Raw genomic sequence first — 24180 nt, forward strand, 5'->3', positions numbered from 1 at the left:
GTCTCACACTGTATAATTTCTGTAGGAGCCAGGGTTAATGGAAAACCTGCGGAATTTATTGGGAGCAACTGGCTTCAGAGTGGCATTGGCAATAAACTGTGGAGACTGCTATCTGCTTAATTGGAGGACAGTCTGAGAGGGAGAGAATGTTTGTTTTTTCTTAAGCCCCAAGGTCTTATTAGCTATCTCTAGTATGTAGTGAGTAATATACTGAAAAGTAGGCACTCTGTTTTATCACGAAATGTATGCATGCTTTTAGTCACATAAACCCTGCAGTATATAAACAGGAACTAGTTAAGAATAAAGTTGTCTGTTGTCTGTTATGGCTAAGCTTCAGACCCCCAATCCCGTCTGTCTTTCTTTCTCATCATTCCTTAATATCGTTCGAGCTCTGTTTCATAGGAAGCAACAAATTTCAATGTTCTTGTTTTCAAGTTTGCTGATCCTTTCTTCTTCCTGTTAAAATCTGTTGTATAATCTGTCTAATGAGTTTTTCAGTTAAAATTCTGAATTTTGGAGCTCCAAAATTTGTTTGTTTCCTTTTTATATTTTCATTGTTTTCCTAATTTCCTTTAGATCTTTATATATGGATTCTTTTAGCTCTATTTAAGATGGTTGATTTAAAGCTTTTGACTAAAGTTCCATATACTAATAGTTTCAAGGTATGTGATTACTCAAGTATGATTTCTAGCACATTCCTTTTTTCCTGTGAATGGGCCATACTTTACTATTTCTTAATGTGTTTTGCAAAGCTGAGTATTATGTTGTCGCAACTCTAGAAATCTAGTTCTCCCACTCCTCAGGGACTTCTAGGTTTGCTTTGTTGTTGTTATTGAGAACTGGAGCCATCATTTTTTGAGTTTTCCAAAGTATTTTTTGCTCCCAAATGGAATGGAAAGACACAAGAAAAAGAAAGTACTGTCTCTTTAAGACTCCTCTGCTGCTTTTTGCCTAAGGGTGTATGGAACAATGGTTGTCCTCAGAGGAGGCTCCCTAGTGATCTAAAGAAGCTGATTAAAAGCAGTGATCTGTAAAGGAAGTAAAGGCATTATGCCAAAACTAAATGTCAACAGGCAGGGAGCATGGGAAAGAGGTATAGGTTCTTTGTGGAAGAAAAGGAAATGTCTTCAGATAAATTATGCTGGTGAAGGCATGTCTATACACTTAGGTTGGATCATATGAGGTGTGAATAAGACTTTAAAAATGAACAGAGTGAAATAACTGCTAGTAAAAATGTGGAGAAAGAGATGTACCTATGTCTCCTAATATTTATATATCAGTTTTGCGGAAGGGCTTTGAGAGCCCTGCTTGCATTGTCACAGACCTAACTCTGGCAATATCTATTTTTACTATAGAAATCATGACTGATACAGACAGTATCATGTTGCCAGGTGGTATGTCAGGATTGAGAATTCAGCAGTGAGAGGGAAAACACAAATGCAAGCAAAATTAACTCAAACAAACCACCACCAACAACAAATATCACTGTTTCTGCCTTTATGAAACTTCTAGTCTATGGGGGGAAAAAATCACAAAAACATGTATACATAATATCACCATGGCATACATGACATGGCAATACCATTGCTAGGTATCTACTCAGAGGACATGAGGGCAAGGACACAAATGGACATTTGCACACCAATGTTTATAGCAGCATTATTTACAATTGCGAAGAGATGGAAACAGCCAAAATGTCCATCAACAGACAAGTGGCTAAACAAGCTGAGGCATATATATATATATATATACACAATGGAATATTATGCAGCTGTAAGACAGAATAAAGTTATGAAGTATGTAACAACATGGATGGACCTTAAGGACATTATGCTGAGTGAGATGAGGCAGAAACAAAAGGACAAATACTGTGTGGTCTCACTGATATGAACTGACATTAGTGAATGAACTTGGAGAATTTCAGTTGGGAACAGAGACCCACCATCAGGAGATAGAAATCGGATAGATAGTGGGTAATTGGAGCTGAAGGGATACAGATTGTGCAATAGGATTGATTGTAAAATTTCAGAAACAGATAACACAATACTACCTAACTGTAATACAATAATGTTAGAACACTGAATGAAGCTGAATGTAAGAATGATAGAGGGAGGAGGCCTAGGGACACAAATGAAATCAGAAGGAAAGATAGACAATAAAGACTGAGATGGTATAATCTAGGAATGCCTAGAGTGTATAATGATAGTGACTAAATGTACAAATTTAAAAATGTTTTCACATGAGGAGAAACAAAGGAATGTCAATACTGCAGGGTGTTGAAAATAGATGGTTATTCATATTTTAAAACTTTGACTTATGTGTGAGACTAAAGCAAAAAATGTTTATTTGGTACAAAATTTATATTTGACTAGTACATTTCCTAATATAACTTATGTAGACAGCTTAATTGAACACCATAAGTACATGGAACTTTGAGTAGGGCATGAGATTTTGTTGGTTTGTCCAGAGTGTGCCCTGATAAATCCCAGAGTGATTTGAAGAGTGAATAAAAAAGTATTTGCAAAGTTCCCTTGGGGGAAGGGTGAGAAAGGGCAAAAATTCAACTTCCCCAAGTAGAGAATTCGTGATATTCTCATAAGCAGTGGGGACAAACAAAGCAATAGGCTGAGCCCCCAATCTTGGGATTTGTTCAAATGACTGCTGCTGGAATGCTATATATCAGAAACGGAATGGCTTTTAAAAGGGGAATTTAATAAGTTGCTAGTTTACAGTTCTAAGGCCGAGATAATGTTCCAATTACAAGTCTATAGAAATGTCCAATCAAAGGTATCCAGGAAAAGATACCTTGATTCAAGAAGGCTGATGAAGTTCAGAGTTTCTCTCTCAAGTGAGAAGGCACATGGTAAACACAGTCACAGTTTCTCTCTTGGCTGGAAGGGCACATGGTGAGCAAGGTGTCATCTGCTAGCTTTCTCTCCTGGCTTCCTGTTTCATGAAGCTCCCTGGGAGGCATCTTCCTTCTTCATCTCCTAAGGTCGCTGGCTTGTGGGCTCCCTGCTTCTCGTGGCTATGTCGTTCTTCTCTGCTCTCTCTGAATCTCCTTCATTCCCCAAAATGTTTCCACTTTTATAGGACTCAAGGAACTTCTCAAGACCCACCCAGATGGGTGGAGACATGTCGTCATCTAATCCAGTTTAACAACTACTCTTGATTAAATCACATCTCCAGGGAGATGATCTGATTACAGTTTCAAACATACAGTATTGAATAGGGATTATTCTGCCTTTATGAAATGGGATTTAGATTAAAACATGGCTTTTCTAGGGGACATACATCCTTTCAAACCAGTACACAGGCCAATTTGTTTTTTAAGGAAGTCAGAAAAATAAGGCAACAGGATCTCTTCACAATCCAAGAAGGCAGTAAATGATCAGGTTCCAACAACTGTTTAGTTCTTATATCTTCACTTAATTCCTAGATGTCTCATGGATTTATACCATGTACACTTTGATGATTCTCAGAGTCTCCCTAGCCCACACATTGTCCTCCAACCTCAGTGTCTAAAACTGTCTACTCAACCGATCTACTTGGACATCTAATAAGGATTTCAAATTCAACACATAAACAAAATTCCTGATTTCCACCTTCAAAATTGCTTCTTCTACAACTCAATCCTTCTAAGTAGCCCACACTGCCTCTTTTATATCACGTTCCATATCTTGTGTATCTACATACTAGCTCTACTTTCAAAATATGTTCAGAATTCAGTTTTCACCCTCTCAATCGCTACCATTCTGGTACAAACCACTACCACTATTGCCTGGATTACTGTAATAACTTCCTAAACTGATCTCACTTGTCACCAAACAAATACTTACATATTTTTGTCTGACTCCCTGCACAAACTGTGGGATAGTCTTCTTTACTGAAATGACATTAATGATCTTGAATCCCCAAAAAACTTTGTAAACATGTTGATGACAATTGGATTGCCAACAAATTGAGGAAAATATATTTTTATAACAAGTGATAACCAGACATCATGTGAGAATACTATATGGACTGGCCTGATGCTATACAGAGGGGCACTCCCTACAAAATCCAGTGCAGACGCCATTTTGTCCAACCTCAAGTAAGAGACAGGCTGACACCCCATTGCTCTGACTCCGGGGTCCAATGCCCTTGCTATTCTGAGAGATTTTCTGAGAGATTTTCCCTGAGGCACCTGACCAGACCAGTGCCTCCAGCCATCGGTTTTGGAAACTTTGCTGAACTGCACACCTGGCAACTTAGACCTCCTCATTAAAAGGTGCGGATGCTTTCTTTCTGCCCTCAGGTGGAGATGGTCGTTGGGGACTCCGGAATCCCCCACCTTTGAATGCATTGTGTGCCGTTAACCTTATTACGCATTGGTTGCATGGGCAGTTTTATTAAACAAGCAAATAAATTGCATTGAGCATTCAAAGTAGAGTCACGTGGGGTCTACTTTCAAGTGCTAAAATTACTTTCCACGTCGATCTGCCTTCAGCTACATTTACACGACAGATGCCAAGAACTGTCTTTTGTTTAGTGCTGTGAACTGCAGTGCAACTTCATAAATGCTCCACAAATACTTGCAGGAATGAATAGGTAAATAGTTTATATCATCGCATTTAGAGTACTTCATTTAAGGAGCTATTTGGGTGTGTACAACTTGACGGCAGGGGACTTGCAAAAACAAAAACAAAAACAAAAAAACCCCAAAAAGAGACCATGAATAGAAAGTGGGATCTGCTGGCTGAAGCACATTCCACAATCTGTTCCAGTTTCCCTCCGGAGATGGGTTTTCTAGGCCACGATCTTCTCTTTTTGGCCACTGTGGGTATATAGGTTCGCACCTCACCCTTAGCACATCGTTGAATCATCTCGTTTTGGTTCCCGCCCTCTAGACCGTGGGGCCCACAGGGCTTCTGGCTTTAGGATGCACTTGAACACCTGGTTATCTCCTTAGCCTTCACTGAAGTTCAATCCTCAACTACTCGGCGACTTTAATCCGACAGTAAAAGGGGACGAAAGGGAGCAATTTTTAGTTGACTTTTTCCACAGCACTAGCAACTTAAAGACAAAAGGCTGGGGAAGAAACCTGTTAAGGAGAAGAATGCACCCTGCAAAAGAGCCTGGCAGCCTCTGGAATTGATGGGAAGTGAAGTCGGCGTCAATTGCCCTGATCCAAAATGGTAGATTACTAGTCCTGTGTATAAGGGTGAAGTTAGGGCCGTTGGGAGAAGCCAAGAGGAAGAATGAAAGCATAATTGTCTTCATCCAACATGGCGGCTGTGATTATGGGAGGGAGAATAAACAGGAACGACGGGAACACACAGATATCCATAGCCCAGCGGCAAGGTGGCCAAAGGCGACACCGACTCAACCCAAATTGCGCCGGAGGTTATTACCCGGAGCGCAAAAGGAGGCGGTGATTACCCTGATGCAAGATGGCAACAGCGATTGAGACCAGCAGAGGGGCGGGGAGCGTCGGTAGCGTCTTTGCCCTCATCCAAGATGGCGACCACGTGGGCGCTGCCCCTGGCTCCGCCCCGCAGCCTCGGCCCCGCCTACACCCCACCTCTACCCGGACTCCCTCGCACTGCTGAGTCCGGCTCTGTGGTGCTCGCGCAGAAAGAGCGTGCTCTGGATGCTTGACATGGCGGCAGCGGCGACGACTGCAGCAACGAAGGGAAATGGGGGCGGAGGCGGTGGCCGGGCCGGGGCCGGCGAAGCCAGCGGCACGCGGAGGAAGAAGGGTCCAGGGCCTCTGGCCACGGCGTACCTGGTCATCTACAATGTGGTGATGACGGCCGGGTGAGGCTGGGGCTCGAGGTCCGGGAAGGCGGGGACCGAGCCTGGCCTCGGAAGGGGCTCTGCGGCCGGCGGAGCGGCCAGGTCAGCCAGGCGCAGGGCAGCCCCGGCGCTCGGAACTGGGCGGCTCGGGGACTCGGCTCCTGGGCGGCGAGGGCGGCAGAGCTGAATCGGCCCTGATGCTTGCCCGGGAACTTCTGTCTGGGTGGTCGGCCGAGCCAAGTTCTGGGCCGGGGGAGCTCCGGGTTCTCAGCGGGTGCGAGAAAGGCTACCCGGGAGCTGGCTTGGACGGGCCTTGGGAGGACGGGAAGGCTGACCACAGGTCCGCGTGTGGGGGGCGGTGTTCTGGGCGTTCCTGCAGCGCAGAAGGGGAGAACCCCGGCGGCAAGACACAAATGGTGAACTGTTCCCCCCCAAGAGAAGTGGAGGGAGCTGTGGCTGCAGAGTGCCCATTTATTTAGGCGGCTGTTTTCAAAACTAGGTTGAGTTTTAATCTGGAAAGGTAGTGGAAAAGCGTTCAAAGTTTTTGACCAGTGACATGAGCAGAGCTAGACTTTAGAAGAGTTGAGGTTTTTTAGGATTGATTGGGAGTGGAGTTACTGGAGAGAGGGGATAGATGCTTGAAGCAGATTTTACCCTTCTGCTTTTCCTCCCTTATTTCCTCCATCCCTTGTAAATGGCATGTTTTTAGTTTTAGTTTTACACTTAACTAGCTATGTGACCTTGGATAAGTCGCTTTATTTTCCTAGGTCTCCATTTTTTTTCATGTGTAAAACTAAACAGTTTAGTTTAGGCTAGGTGATCTCCAGGGTTTCTCCAGCTCTGCAGTTCTTTGATACTGTGGTTTTGATGAGGAGGAGCACAGAATCAGACTACTATACGTTTTTTAATTGTCCCATTTATATATATATTTATATATATACATTTATATATATATATATTTATATATATATAAATATATATATATAGCTATATATAATGTGATTATACATATAACTTCCTTAACAGTTTATTATGAAAAGTTTCGAACATACATAAAAGTTGGAACTGTATGGTGAACTTCCAGTTCTATTTATTTTAAAAATAGATAATAGGTGAAAAATTCAGAATATATACAAGAGCATACAGTGAAAATCTTCCCTTCTGCCCAGATCCCTCCCTGAAGTGGCTAATTTTGTGTATACTTCAGATGCTGATACAAGCAAATATGTACATACATTCTTTCCCCTGTTTTTACACAGATGGTAATGTCATATATTTACCGTTTAGCACTTTTCTTTTTTTGCCAAATATATATATATATATAAATCTTGGGTGGAACAGAGATTTACTGCTACCATTAGAAATTAGGTATTGAAACTAGACTCAGGAGCTAGAACTTGCTTGTCTTGTTTGCAGTTATAGAACTTGTTAGTAGCAGATCTCTATCTAGAACCTATTTATCTTGATTCACAGACCAATGAAAACTTAATGGAGATAGATTTCTTTAGCACATAAATGGTCATTAGAGTGATTTTAAAAAGAACATTTAGGAATCTCTGTGTGTATTTATATTTATATTAATTCTTGTTTTAGCAAGAACGTTTATGAGAACATTGGATTGGAGAGGGATTTTAAGATACATTGGGCAGGAAGAAAAAGAGTCTTTGTTCTTGGGCCATGAATATAGAGAACAGGGTGAAGGGAAGGAGTGGCATTTTAAAATAGGAAGAGAAATTAGGGTCATGAGGGTAAAGTAAGCTTTTTTGCAGGTAGCTAATGCTGCACCAGTTCTATCATTGAGGAATCCATTTCTTCTTGTACAGACTTTTGTAATATAAATGATATTTTCTAGACGTTTCGTAGACCATGTACCCCGTTGCCTGGTTGATTTATTGTACACTTAGATGCATCTATTAATGCCTTCAAAAGAACATCCCTTAATAATAAAAGTCCATTAGTTTCATTATGGAGCTTAAATAAAAAAGCGTAGGACCTGAGAAATCTATTTTCGAGGGCAAGTAGAGCAGAGATGTAACCTTCATAGTTGTACCCCTAAATGCTTCTTTTTGTATTTTGTATTGATCTAGCTTTCTTTTCTGAGTTTATTTTGGGAAATTCAGCTAAAAAGCCTTTTATCCTTATTTTATCTAAGGTTTTAAAAGGACAGATTTTAAGGTCTGGGTGTATTTGAGGGAGATTCTTGTAAAAATAGTTTAGAACATCTTCTCGCCACCTTATTATTATTAGACCACATAGGCCATTAGAATTTTTCCTTTAACAAGTTTTTCTATTAGTCTTTCTGGCACCTTCCCTTCATTTTGGCCTTGGGCTGTACAGGTAAGGTTGCCAAAAAGCAGTGCTCCAGATGGGTTAGGTGCCACAGTGCTTTTTCAGAGTAGTCTTGCTCGGTGCTGTTGGCGGTGCAATATTTCTGTGTATTACAACTTGGCTTATGAGATACAGTTGATAAATCCAGTATTCTGATTTTTGACATCAGCTTTAGCAATACCTGTTGCTACATCTTTTTAGTACTTAAGTCCTCCTTAGCTCTTTTTTGATTGCATCTTTTTCTCTTTTTTCTTAGGTGGCTTGTTATAGCAGTTGGTCTGGTCAGAGCATACCTGGCTAAGGGCAGCTATCATAGCCTTTACTTTTCAATCGAAAAACCTTTAAAGTTCTTCCAGACTGGAGCCTTATTGGAGGTAGGTCTTGAAAATTTGTTGTTACTGATTTCAATTGTTATGAAATAAAAAAAATTTATGAAATAAAAAACATGCTACAAAATTATACTGAAGCAACCATATTTCTGTTGGAGTCACTTTAAAGTTCGAAAATGTGCCTCATAGCATACTAAAATGTTGAAACTAGACTATCTTCTCAACGTTCTGGATCAGACAAATCTCATCTTCTATTATTTTGAATATATTTTATATTCAACTTTAATTGGAAGTCAAATGAAACAATTTTATATTAGAATTCAGAAGAATTCTAGTGACTTTCTAGGGAAGTGTAAACAAACTCAGATAGTTCAGGGGCCAGGCCTTTAACAGAAACAGTGGAGTTAATAGGTGTAGGATATCAGGAATTTAGACATAAGAAATGGTACAGCCTGCCTAAAGACATTAAAATTAAAAAAAAAAAACAACAGTTTATTAGTTTTCCTGTATTAAGGGTAATGCATATCTAGTTACGTTTCCTGGGGTAAGTATATGTTAGGACTTTTGAATTGCAAGTAACAGAAATCCAATTTGAACTATTTTGAGCAAAAAAGGAATTTACTGACTTCTGTAGTTGGTGAATATGCAGGATAACTTACTGAGTCAATAGAACCTGAAATGAATTCCAAGGATTTGACATTGCCGCATATTCTTTCCATCTCTTTTCTGCTTATCTGTATTTCTCTCTGATTGTTGGCCTTAGCCTTCCATAGCAAGCTGTATTCTTCACATGGTAGGAAATTGGGAGGGAATTTGATTTTCTCAGCATCCAGGTCCTAGTTCTAGGGAAAGATTCTGGTTGATCTTGCTTAGGCCCATCACTCTCGTTAATGGTAGGAGATTCTTTTTTTGTGTGAAATATAACAAATATACAAAACAACAAATAAATTTCCAAGTACATTTTAACAAGCAGTTACAGAAAAGATTTTAAAGTTTATTGTGGGTTACAGTTTCATGAGTTTTCATTTTTCATTCTAGCTGCTCCAAGACACTGGAGACCAACAGAAATATCAATATAGTGATTCAGCAGTCATACCCGTTTGTTAAATCCTGTCTTCTCTGTTATACTGTATCAAGGACTTTTTTATCATCACAATCGACTTTTTTTCCTACTTTTTTTTTGTGAACCATAACATATATACAACAAAACTATAAATTTCCAAGCACAGCACCGCAATTAGTTGTAGAACATATTTCAGACTTTGGCATGGGTTACAATTTCACAATTTTAGGTTTTTACTTCTAGCTGCTCCAAATTACTGGAAACAGAGATATCAATTTAATAATTCAACATTCATATTCACTTGTTAAATCCTATCTTCTATATATAATTCCACCATCACCTTTGATCTTTCCATACCTCTCATTGGGGTTGTTTGGGCTATGGCAGTTCTAAATTTTTGATATTTTGGAAGGGCCTGTCACTAATATGGGGTAGGGAGATGTAACTATCTGATGTTCTAGAGAAGCTGGGCTAGGTGTCAGGACTTAATCTGGACCAGGGACCCATCTGTAGGTTGTACGTTTCTGGCAAGTTACTCTAGTACCTGGAACCCTTGTGGAATCTTATAAATTGCCCTAGGTGTTCTTTAGGATTGGCTGGATTGGTCCTGTTGGGGTTTGGCCGGTTATGATAGGTAGCAAGGTCTTCCTGAAGCTTGCCTAAGAGCAGCCTCCAGAGTAGCCTCTCGACTCTTATTTGAACTCTCTCTGCTACTGATGCTTTATTAATTATACTTCTTTACCCCCATTCGGTCAGGATGGAATTGTTGATCCCAAAGTACCAGGTCTGGATTCATCCCTGGGAGTCATCTCCCATGTTTCCAGGGAGACTTTCACCCCTGGATGTCTTGTCCCACTTAGTGGGGAGGGCAATGATTCACTTGCAGAGTTGGGTTTAGAGAAACTGAGGCCATATCTGAGCAACAACAGAGGTCCTCCAGAAGTAACTCTTAGGCATGCCTATAGGTAGTTTAGGCTTCTGTGCTACCTACATAAGTTTCACAAGAGTAAGCCTCATGATCGAGGGTATGACCTATTGATTTGGGTGTCCCTAAAGTTTGACACAGTATCAGGGGATTCCCTGATGGTAAGGTTTAATAGTTCCATTGTCTTTCTCCCCTCCCTCAGGGAACTTTGCCAGTGCTTTTTTTTTTTTTTTTTTTTAATTTTTATTAATAAAACCAATCAACATACAATATGAACATTCTTTTTTTCATCAAATAGTTGTATATTCATCATCACGATCATTTCTTAGAACATTTGCATCAACTCAGAAAAAGAAATAAAAAGAAAACAAATTCGTACATACCATATCCCTTACTCCTCCCATTCATTGATCACCAGCATTTCAATCTAATAAATTTATTTTGACATTTGTTCTGCCTATTATTTATTTATTTTTAAGCCATATGCTTTACTCATCTGTCCATAAGGTAGATAAAAGAAGCATCAGACACAGATTTCACAATCACACAGTCACATTGCAAAAGCTATATCATTCTACAACCATCTTCAATTTCAGGCAGTTCCCTCTAGCCTCTCTGTTACACCTTAACTAACATGCTGTTATCTATTTAATGCGTAAGAATAACCTCCAGAATAACCTCTCGACTCTGTTTGTAATCTCTTAGCCATTGACACTTTATTTTGTCTCATTTCTTTCTTCCTCCTTTCGGTGGAAAAGGTTTTCTCAATCCCTTGGTGCTGAGTCCCAGCTCATTCTAGGGTTTCTGTCCCACGTTGCCAGGAAGGTCCATACCCCTGGGAGTCATGTCCCATGTAGAGAGGGGGAGGTCAGTGAGTTTGGTTGTCGCGTTGACTGAGAGAGAGAGGCCACATCTAAGCAACCAAAGAGGTTCTCTTGGGGGTGACTCTTAGGCCTAACTTTAAGTAGGCTTAGCCTATCCTTTGCAGGGTTAAGTTTCATATGAACAAACCCTAAGAGTGGGGGCTCAGCCTATAGCTTTGGTTGTCCCCACTGCATGAGAGAATATCAAGAATTCTAGTGGTACGAGATTCTTGATTGGCCAGATCCAGAATGGAAAAGCATGAATGGGGATAGCTTTGGGCACACAAAATTAGTAGCTACTATAGTTCATTAAGGTGAAAACCTTCAGGTTATATAGATGATCCTGTATTTACTTTCATTTCACTAAGCCTCCACGGCAAGCTTATTGTGACATTTATATCTCAGTGGGAATTTTTAAAACCTGAGCTGTGAAATTGATATTTAAGACAAAACCATTTAGGGCGGGCCACAGTGTCGAGAATGCTTGCCTGCCATGCCAGAGGACCCGGGTTCGGTTCCCAGTGCCTGCCCATGTAAAAAAAATAATAATAAAAAAAGATAAAACCATTTACGTCTATGAAATATGTGATTTCTTCACTTTCCTTCTTCAGTTTTGAAAGAGAAATTTGTAGTTTTATTTATTTATTTATTTTTCCCTTGGAAAGCAAAGGGATTTCAACTTTTGCATTTTAAGTAGGTGGTATGATAAAATGAACTGCCAACTGGAAAGGACCCCTTTTGTAAGTATGGTAGTTCGGGGAAGCATGTCATGTAACTCTTGTCTGCCTCATTTTCTTATTTGTGAAATAACGAGGTTAAGCTTGATAGCTAAGATGCCTTCCTACTGAGAAAACTAACAAATCCTGGGCTGGGTCATTTTTTAAACTTAGCGGCTTGAATTTTTTTTTCAAGGGAGGCAGTAATAAGTACCTCTGTTGCTCAGACCTGTGGTTAACAGAATTTTTCTTTCTCAAGCTACAGAGAAGCACGCTTAGGGTCAAGACCACCCTAACCGCCCCGGTGCTGGATGTAGTAGAGTTGAACCCAATTGGAATACTTCAGTAATGTAGAGGCAATTCTTTGATCATAAGACTTTGTAATATTGGAAGTATATTTTTTAAAATTTGAGTCTATCTTGGGGAAAGTAGTGACAATAAGTAGTGTGATACAAAATCTACAGGAACCAAATCTTAGACTTTGAGGGATTAGTCCATTTATCCCTTTAGAATTTTTAATAGGGGTTTAAGAAACTATTATGGATTTTTGGTTTTATCTCTGTTACCTCCAGTTAGGTGACAAATCCTGGAATTGATTTGAAGCAAAGGACTCTGCATAGTACTGTGCGGACTCCCAGGAATATGCAGTCAGTTAGCATTTCAGAGGTCACTGATGGCAGTGGACTCTTCCGAATGGGGTGATAGAGCAAGCTTATCAAAACTGCACTTTCTGAGTAGTCTAAGGAGTGTTTCATTACCTACCTAACCTACGTTATATAATAATTGCATGTACACAGCATTGTTTATTTACAGGTAACAGTTGTCCTTATGGGAATTATTAGTGCTTTACAATATGCCCTGTTTATAGGAAGGAAAAATGAACCCAGGGAGATCAGCTACTCATTTACCTCTCTGTATGCTAAATAATTTTCTTTAGTAGGTTCTGCAGGAACTTGCTTAAAAAGGAAATAGGGGGGCGGGCCACGGTTGCTCAGCAGGCAGAGTTCTTGACTGCCATGCCAGAGACCCGGGTTCAATTCTTGGTTTCTGCCTGTGCAAAACAAACAAACAAACAAATGAAAAAAACCAAACAAAAAAGAAAATAGGGATTACTTGTTCTCAAGAAACTTAAAATCCTCTTGGGAGAATATAACATTTTGCTTTTAGAAAACTTAGAATATTTACCAAGCAAGTGCAAATGGGCATATTGTAGTGTGCTACAAAAAGACTAGCTTAGTTTCTGAGGAAATTTCTTTTTACAAAATAGGATGCAAAGAAGTATTGAATTAGTAATATAATAACACTTTTTGATACAATTCTGTTTTTTTACATACTCATCCAAGAATGTCTGTGTATTTTTTTGTAGATAATTTTCCAATTGCTTCCATAGGTAGTAATTAAAATAAGTATGTGTTTGAGTCATTGTAATGGGTGCTGCAGAGGTCGAGCCCCTGCTAATTAAAATCTTATTGGGTAGGGTGGTGTGATGGTGGCTCAGTGGCAGAATCCTCACCTGCAGTGCTGGAGACCCAGGTTTGATTCCCGGAGCCTGCCCATGTAAAAAAAAAATAAAAAAATAAATCTTACTGGTAGATGATTATATTAGGATTCTTGCTGCAGATAACAGAAACCTCCTTAATTAACATAAACAGGAAGGAGGGTTTATTATAAGCGTGCAGGGTATCTTATGGAATCTAAGGGCCAAGATGAAATTGCAGCTTAGTCTTGGAAATGGTTTGGAATCAGGACCTGGAACACTGTAGGGAACTCAGCAGTTCTTAACCTTTCTCATTTCTGCTGTTACCTCTAATTCTAGTTCGTTCTTCCTCTTCTAGATCAATTTTCTCGCTTTCTTAAAATATGTAATAGATAATGGAAGCAGCCAAAAGCTCCTGAAATTGTAGCTCCTGGAATAGAGAGCAGCTAGTTGGAGAGAGAAACTTAGTCCCAATTCCACATTCGCAGGGAAGGGCTGATTTGTCCAGCCTGGATCAGGTGCTTTCTCCTGGACCCATTGCCAGGAATGCTCACCCTGACCTGTGAACAGAGGCAAGGCTACCTATAACCAGGTACAAGGTTTGGAGGGAAGAGATACTTTTTAAAAAAAGAGATGGAAAGCCCAAGAAGTATCTGCCAAAGTACTTGATACATGATACATTGACAGAAAGTAAAATGCTAATAGTGTGGTAGACCAAGAGATCAGTGTGTGAATATATATATTGTGCCTTGAGTTGAGCATAGGTAGCCCTTAAAAAAATGCCATTCATGGGTAAGCAAAATGTGGTATATCTATACAATGGAATATTATTCAGCCATAAAAAGGGGTGAAGTGCTGGGTGGTGCAATGGTGGATCAGTGGCAGAATTCTCACCTGCCATGACGGAGACACTGGTTTGGTTACCAGTGCCTACCCATGCCAAAAAGAAAAGAGGGGGGTGAATTACTGTTGCATGGTACAACATGGATGAACCTTGAAGACATTATACTGAGTAAAAGAAAGCAAACACAAAACAACACATATTCTGTGATTCCATTTATATGTAATAATCAGAACAGGCAAATCCATAGAAGCTGAAAGTGGATTAGTGGTCTCTATGGGGCTGTGGGGAGAGGGGACAGGGGAGTGACTGCTAATGGAATGGGGTTTCTGACTGGGGTGAATGAAAATGTCCTGGAATTAGATAGTGTTGATGGTTGCACAATCTTCTGAACATACCACAAACCCCTGAATTGTACACTTTAAAACAAGTGAATTCTATGGTATGTGAATTATATTTCAATAAAAATGCTGTTCATGTATAATAAATTGTGGGTAAACTTTCTTCTTACTTCATTCTTTTTTGGACCCATGATATTCATTGGTAGCTATAGACTATCTTTCCATTTTTTTTAGAATAGAATTAAGAATTAAAAAATTAGTAAATTGGTGCTACATTAGGCAGTTTAAAATTATTTCTAAGATTCTTTGTATTTCTGAATATATTTAGTCAACATTAAACTATAATTCTATCAAAGATGTTTTCAAATATGTATAATTAAGAACATGAAGAAGATGTTTTCGAATACTTTATTATTAAGAACATATATGCTTCCGTGATTGTGAGGATTCAGATGAGTTAAGAACTGCTCCGCAAAGGCTTTAGCTGTTGAGGATGATACAGACCATCTTCAGCATATTACACCCAGTTATGTACCCATCCCTGTCCATCTGTGAATGCCTAAAGAACCCGAGACACCCCCTTCCCTCCCATTCTCTGTGATAATGGAAATGTTTCACATCTGTTTTCTGGTTCCTAGTCTCATTTCTGATCTTTTCCTCTTGTTGGTCTGGGGCTGGGTCTGAAATGGCACAACTGTTTCTGGAAAAGAGGTGAAGGAGAGAAGACAGCCTTGCCACGTCTTCTTTTTTTAGGTTTTTTTTTTTTACATAGGCAGGCACCGGGAATCGAACCCGGGTCCTCTGGCATGGCAGGCGAGCATTCTTGCCTGCTGAGCCACCATGGCCCTTGCCACGTCTTCTAACTTCCACTACCACTTTTTAAGCCCATGCCTGTATTTTGGTCTGGCTCCTCATGTCTCACCTCCCAAGTCTCTTCACATCTTTTAATAAACTATTTAGGAAACTGAATATGGATGTTTTCTAAAGTATAGCAAACTTATAGGAAATTATAGTGTCCTTAAGAAGAAAAACCTCCAATCTTATATCCCTGCTAGTTTTTTTGTCTTTGTAGGCCCAAACACTGGATAATTTTTTCCACCCTGTGTAGATATTAGATGGTTAGTTTCTCTGGTAATAAAGTACTATGCTTCAGGCATGTTATGGTTTGCTTTGGTGAACTACTCTGAAGACGTAACTGTCATCTGTAATATTTTCCTCCATGTGGAAATATGCTGATTTCCTAATAGTTATCTTAAAAAGGAACTTTTCAGAGTGGTGCAATGGTGGCTCAGTGGCAGAATTCTCACCTGCCATGCTGGAGATCCGGGTTCGATTCCTGGAGCCTGCCCATGCCAAAAAAAAGGAACTTTTGAAATACAGGCTTTATGTACGTTTTAGACTGTCTTGATATATTAAGGACTTGTTTTTAGAAAGCAGACCTCTAAAAAAGACTTATGAAAAGGTAGCAGAATAAGTCATAGTGGAGCTATCTATCACAAACAGAAACAAGAACAAACCCCAGGAAAATCAGCTTCAAAAACAATGTGAAAACCAGAGGAAAAATAGAACTTGGGTATAATTAATATGTGTCACAACATCAGAAGAGAACAGGGAGCCTGTAGGAAACAGGAACCCACCCACACAGCCCCTCACACTGCTTGACAACTCAAGCAAATAGAAGCAAATTGATATGGTATTCAAAGAGGTAAGATAGCTAATAACTACAAAAAGGAATGTGCTGCAAGTTAAAAAAAAAAAACTAAACTAAAAATATCAATGATGGCAATGCAGGGCAAGAGAGGCCACAGGGCAGAGAAACTGAGATACTGAGGATACAAGAAAGGCAAGACTCCCCAGTCATGGTCTAAGGTAAAATAGATTTCAGAGCAGAAGCTATTGGGAAATTCTCAGAGCTCACCATTTGTGATGTAAGAGGAACATGACAAAAGATATACTGCCAGGCATCAGACACATGTAGGTGGACTGACAGGTGAATGCATGATTATATGAACATCAGAAAAACAAAATACTTAGGAAAGTAATGAAACTGTTCAGGCTAATAATAATGTAATGGCACTGATGTATCTAGAAAATAGATTGAGGGTATAAATCATCAAAAAAGAAAGCTACCAGAAGAAATAGGAAAGGCTGGCATGTATAACTCATAAATAATCAGGAGGAAGAATTATAGAAAACTCCTAAATTAAAAGGCTAATCTCAGTGTGGTTATTGTGAGTATATGGATTTTCACATAGCAGCGGTCTTCCAGGGAAAAAGCCTCTCCCCTTCTTGGGCACCTGTTTATTAAATTGCTAAATCTAAAACAAAGATAAGCATAAAAGAGATGATTAGAAATGCAATAGTAAAGACAACCTGAGACTTTAGAATTTGAAGAAGAAAAAAATCAATGTGAAACTAGGAGAGATAGCATCAGGTTACTAGATACCAGACCATGCAGTTTCTTATAACACTTGGTGGGAATGATAAACTGCATTTTTAATTTTACTTACTTAAAATGTACGTAGGCACATATGGCCAGTGGCTACTCCATTGAACAGCACAGCTTTAGCCCATGATATAGATTGTAAGGTGTCCAAATGAAAGCTTATAAAATATTCCAGATTTTACCAGAAAACGTAATGGAAGGGTGCATGCCCAGTGTTACTTGTGTTTACCTCTTTGGAAGGAGTGCAGTGGTGGTGGTGGTGGGGAGGGGGTTAATAGAAGGGAATTTCCACTTTTTATTCTGTGTACTTTAATATACATTCACTCCTGTGAATTAGCTTAGATAATTTATCTTTTGGTTTGAAGTGAAATATCAAGTTTTAACATCTACTGTAGAGATCCTGTTAAATTTTTTATTATTTTTTTATTAACGGAAAGAAAAAAAAAAAGAAATTAACACAACATTTAGAAATCATACCATTCTACATATGCACTCAGTAATTCTTAACATCATCACATAGATGCATGATCATTGTTTCTTAGTACATTTGCATCGGTTTAGAGGAACTAGCAACACAACAGAAAAAGATATAAAATGTTAATATAAAGAAAAGAAATAAAAGTAGTAGTAATAGTAAAAAACAACAACAACAAACAAACCAACAAGCAAACAAAAACAAAAAAAACCCTATAGCTCAGATGCAGCTTCATTCAGTATTTTAACATGATTACTTTACAATTAGGTATTATTGTGCTGTCCATTTTTGAGTTTTTGTATCTAGTCCTGTTGCACAGTCTGTATCCCTTCCGCTCCAATTACCCATTATCTTACCCTGTTTCTAACTCCTGCTGGACTCTGTTACCAATGACATATTTCAAGTTTATTCTCGAATGTCCGTTCACATCAGTGGGACCATACAGTATTTGTCCTTTAGTTTTTGGCTAGATTCACTCAGCATAATGTTCTCTAGGTCCATCCATGTTATTACATGCTTCATAAGTTTTATCTTGTCTTAAAGCTGCATAATATTCCATTGTATGTATATACCACAGTTTGTTTAGCCACTCTTCTGTTGATGGAGATTTTGGCTGTTTCCATCTCTTTGCAATTGTAAATAACGCTGCTATAAACATTGGTGTGCAAATGTCCGTTTGTGTCTTTGCCCTTAAGTCCTTTGAGTAGATACCTAGCAATGGTATTGCTGGGTCGTATGGCAATTCTATATTCAGCTTTTTGAGGAACCGCCAAACTGCCTTCCACAGTGGTTGCACCCTTTGACATTCCCACCAACAGTGGATAAGTGTGCCTCTTTCTCCGCATCCTCTCCAGCACTTGTCATTTTCTGTTTTGTTGATAATGGCCATTCTGGTGGGTGTGAGATGATATCTCATTGTGGTTTTGATTTGCATTTCTCTAATGGCCAGGGACATTGAGCATCTCTTCATGTGCCTCTTGGCCATCCGTATTTCTTCTTCTGGTAGGTGTCTGTCTAAGTCTTTTTCCCATTTTGTAATTGGGTTGGCTGTCTTTTTGTTGTTGAGTTGAATAGTCTCTTTATGAATTCTGGATACTAGACCTTTATCTGATATGTCGTTTCCAAATATTGTCTCCCATTGTGTAGGCTGTCTTTCTACTTTCTTGATGAAGTTCTCTGATGCACAAAAGTGTTTAATTTTGAGGAGCTCCCATTTATTTATTTCCTTCTTCAGTGTTCTTGCTTTAGGTTTAAGGTCCATAAAACCGCCTCCAGTTGTAAGATCCATAAGATATCTCCCAACATTTTCCTCTAACTGTTTTATGGTCTTAGACCTAATGTTTAGATCTTTGATCCATTTTGAGTTAACTTTTGTATAGGGTGTGAGAGATGGGTCTTCTTTCATTCTTTTGCATATGGATATCCAGTTCTCTAGGCACCATTTATTGAAGAGACTGTTCTGTCCCAGGTGAGTTGGCTTGACTGCCTTATCAAAGATCAAATGTCCATAGATGAGAGGGTCTATATCTGAGCACTCTATTCGATTCCATTGGTCAATATATCTATCTTTATGCCAATACCATGCTGTTTTGACCACTGTGGCTTCATAATATGCCTTAAAGTCAGGCAGCGCAAGACCTCCAGCTTCGTTTTTTTTCCTCAAGATGTTTTTAGCAATTTGGGGCACCCTGCCCTTCCAGATAAATTTGCTTATTGGTTTTTCTATTTCTGAAAAATAAGTTGTTGGGATTTTGATTGGTATTGCATTGAATCTGTAAATCAATTTAGGTAGGATTGACATCTTAACTATATTTAGTCTTCCAATCCATGAACACGGTATGCCCTTCCATCTATTTAGGTCTTCTGTGATTTCTTTTAGCAGTTTTTTGTAGTTTTCTTTATATAGGTTTTTTGTCTCTTTAGTTAAATTTATTCCTAGGTATTTTATTCTTTTAGTTGCAATTGTAAATGGGATTCGTTTCTTGATTTCCCCCTCAGCTTGTTCATTACTAGTGTATAGAAATGCTACAGATTTTTGAATGTTGATCTTGTAACCTGCTACTTTGCTGTACTCATTTATTAGCTCTACTAGTTTTGTTGTGGATTTTTCCGGGTTTTCGACGTATAGTATCATATCGTCTGCAAACAGTGATAGTTTTACTTCTTCCTTTCCAATTTTGATGCCTTGTATTTCTTTTTCTTGTCTAATTGCTCTGGCTAGAACCTCCAACACAATGTTGAATAATAGTGGTGATAGTGGACATCCTTGTCTTGTTCCTGATCTTAGGGGGAAAGTTTTCAATTTTTCCCCATTGAGGATGATATTAGCTGTGGGTTTTTCATATATTCCCTCTATCATTTTAAGGAAGTTCCCTTGTATTCCTATCTTTTGAAGTGTTTTCAACAGGAAAGGATGTTGAATCTTGTCGAATGCCTTCTCTGCATCAATTGAGATGATCATGTGATTTTTCTGCTTTGATTTGTTGATATGGTGTATTACATTAATTGATTTTCTTATGTTGAACCATCCTTGCATACCTGGGATGAATCCTACTTGGTCATGATGTATAATTCTTTTAATGTGCTGTTGGATACGATTTGCTAGAATTTTATTGAGGATTTTTGCATCTGTATTCATTAGAGAGATTGGTCTGTAGTTTTCTTTTTTTGTAATATCTTTGCCTGGTTTTGGTATGAGGGTGATGTTGGTTTCATAGAATGAATTAGGTAGTTTTCCCTCCACTTCGATTATGTTGAAGAGTTTGAGGAGAGTAGGTACTAATTCTTTCTGGAATGTTTGATAGAATTCACATGTGAAGCCGTCTGGTCCTGGACTTTTCTTTTTAGGGAGCTTTTGAATAACTAATTCAATCTCTTTACTTGTGATTGGTTTGTTGAGGTCGTCTATTTCTTCTTGATCAAAGTTGGTTGTTCATGTCTTTCCAGGAACCTGTCCATTTCTTCTAAATTGTTGTATTTATTAGCGTAAAGTTGTTCATAGTATCCTGTTATTACCTCCTTTATTTCTGTGAGGTCAGTAGTTATGTCTCCTCTTTCATTTCTAATCTTATTTATTTGCATCCTCTCTCTTCTTCTTTTTGTCAATCTTGCTAAGGGCCCATCAATCTTATTGATTTTCTCATAGAACCAACTTCTGGTCTTATTGATTTTCTCTATTGTTTTCATGTTTTCAATTTCATTTATTTCTGCTCTAATCTTTGTTATTTCTTTCCTTTTGCTTGCTTTGGGATTAGTTTGCTGCTCTCTCCAGTTCTTCCAAGTGGACAGTTAATTCCTGCATTTTTGCCTTTTCTTCTTTTCTGATAAAGGCATTTAGGGCAATAAATTTCCCTCTTAGCACTGCCTTTGCTGCGTCCCATAAGTTTTGATATGTTGTGTCTTCATTTTCATTTGCCTCTAGGTATTTACTAATTTCTCTTGCAATTTCTTCTTTGACCCACTTGTTGTTTAAGAGTGTGTTGTTGAGCCTCCATGTATTTATGAATTTTCTGGCACTCCGCCTATTATTGATTTCCAACTTCATTCCTTTATGATCCGAGAAAGTGTTGTGTATGATTTCAATCTTTTTAAATTTGTTAAGACTTGCTTTGTGACCCAGCATATGGTCTATCTTTGAGAATGATCCATGAGCACTTGAAAAAAAGGTGTATCCTGCTGTTGTGGGATGTAATGTCCTATAAATGTCTGTTAAGTCAAGTTCATTTATAGTAATATTCAGGTTCTCTATTTCTTTATTGATCCTCTGTGTAGATGTTCTGTCCATTGATGAGAGTGGTGAATTGAAGTCTCCAACTATTATGGTATATGTGTCTATTTCCCTCTTCAGTGTTTGCAGTGTATTCCTCACGTATTTTGGGGCATTCTGGTTCGGTGCGTAAATATTTATGATTGTTATGTCTTCTTGCTTAATTGTTCCTTTTAATAGTATATAGTGTCCTTCTTTGTCTCTTTTAACTGTTTTACATTTGAAGTCTAATTTGTTGGATATTAGTATAGCCACTCCTGCTCTTTTCTGGTTGTTTGCATGAAATATCTTTTCCCAACCTTTCACTTTCAACCTATATTTATCTTTGGGTCTAAGATGTGTTTCCTGTAGACAGCATATAGAAGGATCCTGTTTTTGAATCCATTCTGCCAGTCTATGTCTTTTAATTGGGGAATTCAGTCCATTGACATTTAGAGTTATTACTGTTTGGATAATATTTTCCTCTGCCATTTTGCCTTTTGTATTATATATATCATATCTGACTTTCCTTCTTTCTACACTTTTCTCCATGTCTCTCTCTTCTGTCTTTTTGTATCTGACTCTAGTGCTTCCTTTAGTATTTCTTGCAGAGCTGGTCTCTTGGTCACAAATTCTCTTAGTGACTTTTTGTCTGAGAATGTTTTAATTTCTCCCTCATTTTTGAAGGACAATTTTGCTGGTATAGGAGTCTTGGCTGGCAGTTTTTCTCTTTTAGTAACTTAAATATATCATCCCACTGTCTTCTAGCTTCCATGGTTTCTGCTGAGAAATCTACACATAGTCTTATTGGGTTTCCCTTGTATGTGACGGATTGTTTTTCTCTCGCTGCCTTCAAGATCCTCTCTTTCTCTTTGACCTCTGACATTCTAACTAGTAAGTGTCTTGGGGAACGCCTATTTGTGTCTAATCTCTTTGGGGTGCGCTGCACTTCTTGGATCTGTAATTTTAGGTCTTTCATAAGAGTTGGGAAATTTTCAGTGATAATTTCTTCCATTAGTTTTTCTCCTCCTTTTCCCTTCTCTTCTCCTTCTGGGATACCCACTACACGTATATTTGTACGGTTCACATTGTCCTTGAGTTCCCTGATACCTTGTTCAAATTTTTCCATTCTTTTCCGGATAGTTTCTGTTTCTTTTTGGAATTCAGATGTTTCATCCTCCAAATCACTAATTCTATCTTCTGTTTCTTTAAATCTGTCATTGTAGGTATCCATTGTTTTTTCCATCTTTTCTACTTTATCTTTCACTTCCATAAGTTCTGCGATTTGTTTTTTCAGTTTTTCTATTTCTTCTTTATGTTCAGCCCATGTCTTCTTCATGTCCTCCCTCAATTTATCGATTTCGTTTTTGAAGAGGTTTTCCATTTCTGTTCGTATATTCAGCATTAGTTGTTTCAGCTCCTGTATCTCATTTGAACTATTGGTTTCTTCGTTTGACTGGGCCATATGTTCAATTTTCTGAGCGTGATCCGTTATCTTCTGCTGGCGTCTGGGCATTTAGTCAGATTTCCCCGGGTGTTCGACCCCACAGGTTGAAAGATTTTTCTGTGCAATCTCTGGGTTCTGTTCTTCCTATCCTGCCCAGTAGGTGGCGCTCGTGGCACACGCCTGTCTGTGGGTTCCACCAGCGAAAGTTGCTGTGGGTCCCTCAACTCTGGAAAATTCTCGCCGTAGGGGAGGTTCGGCAGCCGAAGCGTCTTGGAAGAATGCCAGCCAGCCCGGGGTTCCAAACGCAGGGAGGGTCGCCGGCCGTCGCAGCACAGGAGAGTGTCCGGCTAAATTAGCCATTCAGCCCGGGGCACCAAGCGTGGTGGGAGGGCGCCAGCTGTCGCAGCCCGGGAGAGTGCACTGTTCCCAGCCGACAGGGGAGTCACGTGTTTGGAAGGGATCCCCCGGTCACTGTTCTCCGCAGTCTGGGGATTTCCGACCCAACTATCTCAGTTGTTCCGGGGGGCCTCGTGTGGTGGGGGCACCAGCCGCCGCGGCCTAAGGGGACCGCCTGTCCAATTCTACCAGCTGGCCCGGGAAGGTGGAAGGGAGGGACTCCGGTCGCTTGCCGTCCCACCCAGGAAAGCCCGTGCCCCTTGGTGATCTCACCAGAGCTGGTTCTCCCAGATAGTCAGCCGTTCCAGGATGGGGTACGCTGTCCCTTTGATCTCCCTCGTGGCTCCGGGAGCTGCTCTGTATTATCTCCACTCCCCCAGTAGCTGTTCTGGAGGAGGAAAGGTGAGGGCGGCAAGGCTGTCGAGGCTGGTGGCGGAGGAGCACGGTGAAGGCGGGGGAAGAGGGCACCGTGGTGGTTGGAGAGCAGCCGGAGCAGGAGGGGGAGGAGGGGGGAGAAGGAGGGCGGGCGGCTCGGCTGCTGCGGGGCGTGGGCGCCGCGCGGCGGGCCGGCGGAGAAAGAGCGAGATCCTGTTAAATTTTAAAGAGAAAAGAAAAATACAAGAGCAAACACAAAAACCCTTAGGGTGATAAGAGTATAGCACAAATGCATCAATTCTAATATTTATACAAATGGACTGATTAATTTTATCAAAAATAAAGTATAGTGGTTACTGGTTTAAAAAAATAAAATCCAACAATCTGTTGCCTGTATAAGACTGACCTAAGCTCACTAAAGGGCAAACAAGTCTACTGTTGCCAAGCTTACAAGTAAAGCAGAACTTCCTGGTCATAGCCTAAGATTAAGTCAGTTTCAGAGCAGAAGCTAAAGAGGAACTTTCATAGTTCACAGTTTGTAATTCAGGGACATGGGAGACATATATTGGTGGAATTAGTTGACGAGTGAATGATTATCTGAACGTAAGAGAAACGAAATATATAGAAAAGCTGAC

At 39.5% G+C, this 24180-nt stretch overlaps 1 protein-coding gene across 2 annotated transcripts in view; it reads left to right on the forward strand.

Moving 5' to 3' along the window:
• Nucleotides 1-5133: 5133 nt before the first annotated feature.
• The window catches only part of HACD2 (3-hydroxyacyl-CoA dehydratase 2), a 163050-nt gene continuing 144003 nt past the window's right edge, over nucleotides 5134-24180 (forward strand). Inside the window, exons 1-2 of one of the 2 annotated variants that reach the window (XM_077118128.1) lie at nucleotides 5134-5177; nucleotides 8363-8480. In XM_077118128.1, coding sequence (XP_076974243.1) covers nucleotides 5137-5177; nucleotides 8363-8480 — 159 coding nt within the window. In that variant the 5' untranslated portion in view covers nucleotides 5134-5136. Of the gene's footprint in view, nucleotides 5178-5558; nucleotides 5800-8362; nucleotides 8481-24180 lie in introns of those variants that run through there. The other variant, XM_077118127.1, reaches the window with a different exon arrangement.

This window comes from Tamandua tetradactyla, chromosome 10 (assembly GCF_023851605.1).
Source record: "Tamandua tetradactyla isolate mTamTet1 chromosome 10, mTamTet1.pri, whole genome shotgun sequence".
NCBI classification, from domain to species: domain Eukaryota; kingdom Metazoa; phylum Chordata; class Mammalia; order Pilosa; family Myrmecophagidae; genus Tamandua; species Tamandua tetradactyla.